General features: G+C 43.1%; 1 protein-coding gene across 1 annotated transcript; it reads right to left on the reverse strand.

The window, feature by feature from the left end:
- Positions 1 to 48: 48 nt before the first annotated feature.
- Positions 49 to 568, reverse strand: CSUI_000646 (thioredoxin family redox-active protein; the record flags this gene model as incomplete). The annotated part of the gene is made up of 1 exon (XM_068060878.1): positions 49 to 568. The coding sequence occupies one exon, from the start codon at positions 566 to 568 to the stop codon at positions 53 to 55; it is 516 nt and encodes a 171-aa protein (XP_067927132.1). The 3' UTR covers positions 49 to 52.

The raw sequence follows: 568 nt of genomic DNA on the forward strand, positions 1-568 counted from the left end.
TAGACATAGACAGATAGACAGAGGAAGGTGAAAGGTATGATTGTGAACATGCTTACCAGGGCATAGTATTGACAAAGCTTTTATATTCGCGCATATTCCTATCAAGAGGTACATACACAACTTCGAACATATTTGTTGGATGAAGGAGATTGTAGAAATTGAGTAAAGACGTCATGAAAGTTTTGCAGTATGGACACCAGGCAGCTCCAAAGAAGAGACCAACATATTTTCCTTCAAGAGATGTGGCAGATGACGTTAGGTATAAACTTTTCTTCTGCGATGAGGGTGATGTAGAAGATGCCGGGAGAATATCTTCTTCAGAGTCAAAGTCGGGGGAGGGCGTGAAGGATGAAGAGGAAGACGAGGAAGAAGCAAAAGAAGATGAGGAGCTTACAACTAAGAGATCACTATCAGCAGGGACATGTGTGGCAGATGTGTATGGTGTGAAGACACTTGGCTTTTCTTCACTGGATGAAGAATGTGAGGTAGAACGGGAGAAAGAAGAACAAGATGAGGGAGGAGAGCGCTGTGAAGAGAGAGAGAGGCGATCAAAAAGAAGAACTCCCAT

The sequence above is a fragment of the Cystoisospora suis genome, assembly GCF_002600585.1.
Source record: "Cystoisospora suis strain Wien I chromosome Unknown contig_257, whole genome shotgun sequence".
Taxonomy (NCBI): Eukaryota; Apicomplexa; class Conoidasida; order Eucoccidiorida; family Sarcocystidae; genus Cystoisospora; species Cystoisospora suis.